The sequence below is a fragment of the Patiria miniata genome, unplaced genomic scaffold (assembly GCF_015706575.1).
Source record: "Patiria miniata isolate m_02_andy unplaced genomic scaffold, ASM1570657v1 HiC_scaffold_1, whole genome shotgun sequence".
Classification (NCBI taxonomy): domain Eukaryota; kingdom Metazoa; phylum Echinodermata; class Asteroidea; order Valvatida; family Asterinidae; genus Patiria; species Patiria miniata.
In genome coordinates, this window is record NW_024037047.1 from 25,030,110 (window position 1) to 25,031,465 (window position 1,356).

The following is a 1,356-nucleotide window of genomic DNA, read 5'->3' on the forward strand; positions in this document are numbered from 1 at the left end:
TATGTTTGTTTTCATATGATCACCCTTCGATGATCCCTTCGATAACCCGATTTGACGACTCCTCGGTGGACCGACGAGATGCCACGCTGCATCTGCTGGACCCCGCCACCGGAGCTGTGCTTGACGATCCCGAGTATGGCCCCGTCTGCGTCCAGTCCGGCACCACGCGGCAATTCGAGTGCAGGATTCAAGACGCCAGACCTGGGGTCTGGCACTTCACGTGGATGCTTGGGAATCAAACGATCGCTACTAAAAGCGAGGCATGGACCGGAGCTGGGCTGGTCAAAGTGAGCAGCTGGCACATCGTGACAAACCCTGGGAACGAGACTCGAGAACGTAACCTAACGTGCCTTGCAACGAGCAGTGATCAGTCACTGTGCACCAGGGTGCTGATAACGTCTTGTGCAGGTGAGTATTGTATGTGTTTGCTGGTCCCAGACCTGATTTTACCTGCCAGTGATTTCATTTTAAGCATACGCCTCAATGTCTTATTCCTTTGTCTTCCCTGTAATCAATTTCAATAAAAGTTAATTTCTTTACCTTGAAAAAAATGTATGTCACCAAAATGGGTATCATGTGTTTGTTCTGTCATGCATTGATACAATCTCAATATGTGTTTTATTGTAAATTCAAGGGACTCATCAAGCAAACTGGAGTGTGAATTATCTTAACGCTTCATGAAGTTCAGAGATGTTTCTATGGTCGTTATATTTGGGTATTCAATAGCAAAATGTGCACAGAATTCACGCCATGTATTTTGGACACCCATTCCTTGTCTTTAGATTACAATGTTATGAACACTATGAAATTATTATCACGAAGAAAGATAAATAAAACATGCTTTGTGACAGAGGGTATCTCTTTCGATGTAAGGTCTTTTAATTTCACTAACAATTGCATGACTCATCTACCTGTTTATGACAGAACTGAAGAGAAAGCAAAATATGTGATACAACCGTCCAAACTACCTTTCATTTTAGTTATTCTATTTTTGTTGCAAATACAAACTTTATTCAACTAAATTTACTGTTTTTTTCTTCATAGTATATGTTCTGATATAGTCCATCTTCACTTCAATTCTAATCTGAAATTTTGAAGAGGGAAACATTCGATTTTTATTCAGAAAGAAGATTTTTTTTACGATGCTTTATAGCAAAGTAATAGGATGAACAGAAATTTATACCTTAAATATTCGGAAAGCTTATGATTCTGATGCATGACCCAGTCCGACGTAGTCATGTGATGTATTTTCCTTGTTCAGGTGTAATACCCATTCTTGAAGGTACCGGGGTAAGAGTTGACCCAGAATCCACGTCATATTTGACTTGATACTTTTCGGGTCAAATGACACTTGTT

General features: G+C 40.3%; 1 protein-coding gene across 1 annotated transcript; it reads left to right on the top strand.

The window, feature by feature from the left end:
• On the top strand, nt 1-1,061 carry LOC119732161. The gene is made up of 2 exons (XM_038205577.1): nt 1-408; nt 1,045-1,061. Exons 1-2 carry the CDS (start codon nt 30-32, stop codon nt 1,059-1,061), a joined length of 396 nt encoding a protein of 131 aa, XP_038061505.1. The 5' UTR covers nt 1-29.
• The last annotated feature ends 295 nt before the right edge of the window (nt 1,062-1,356 follow it).

Coding starts and splice junctions, on each gene's coding strand:
- LOC119732161 (XM_038205577.1), top strand. CDS start 30: ATGATCCCTTCGATAACCCGATTTGACGACTCCTCGGTGGACCGACGA.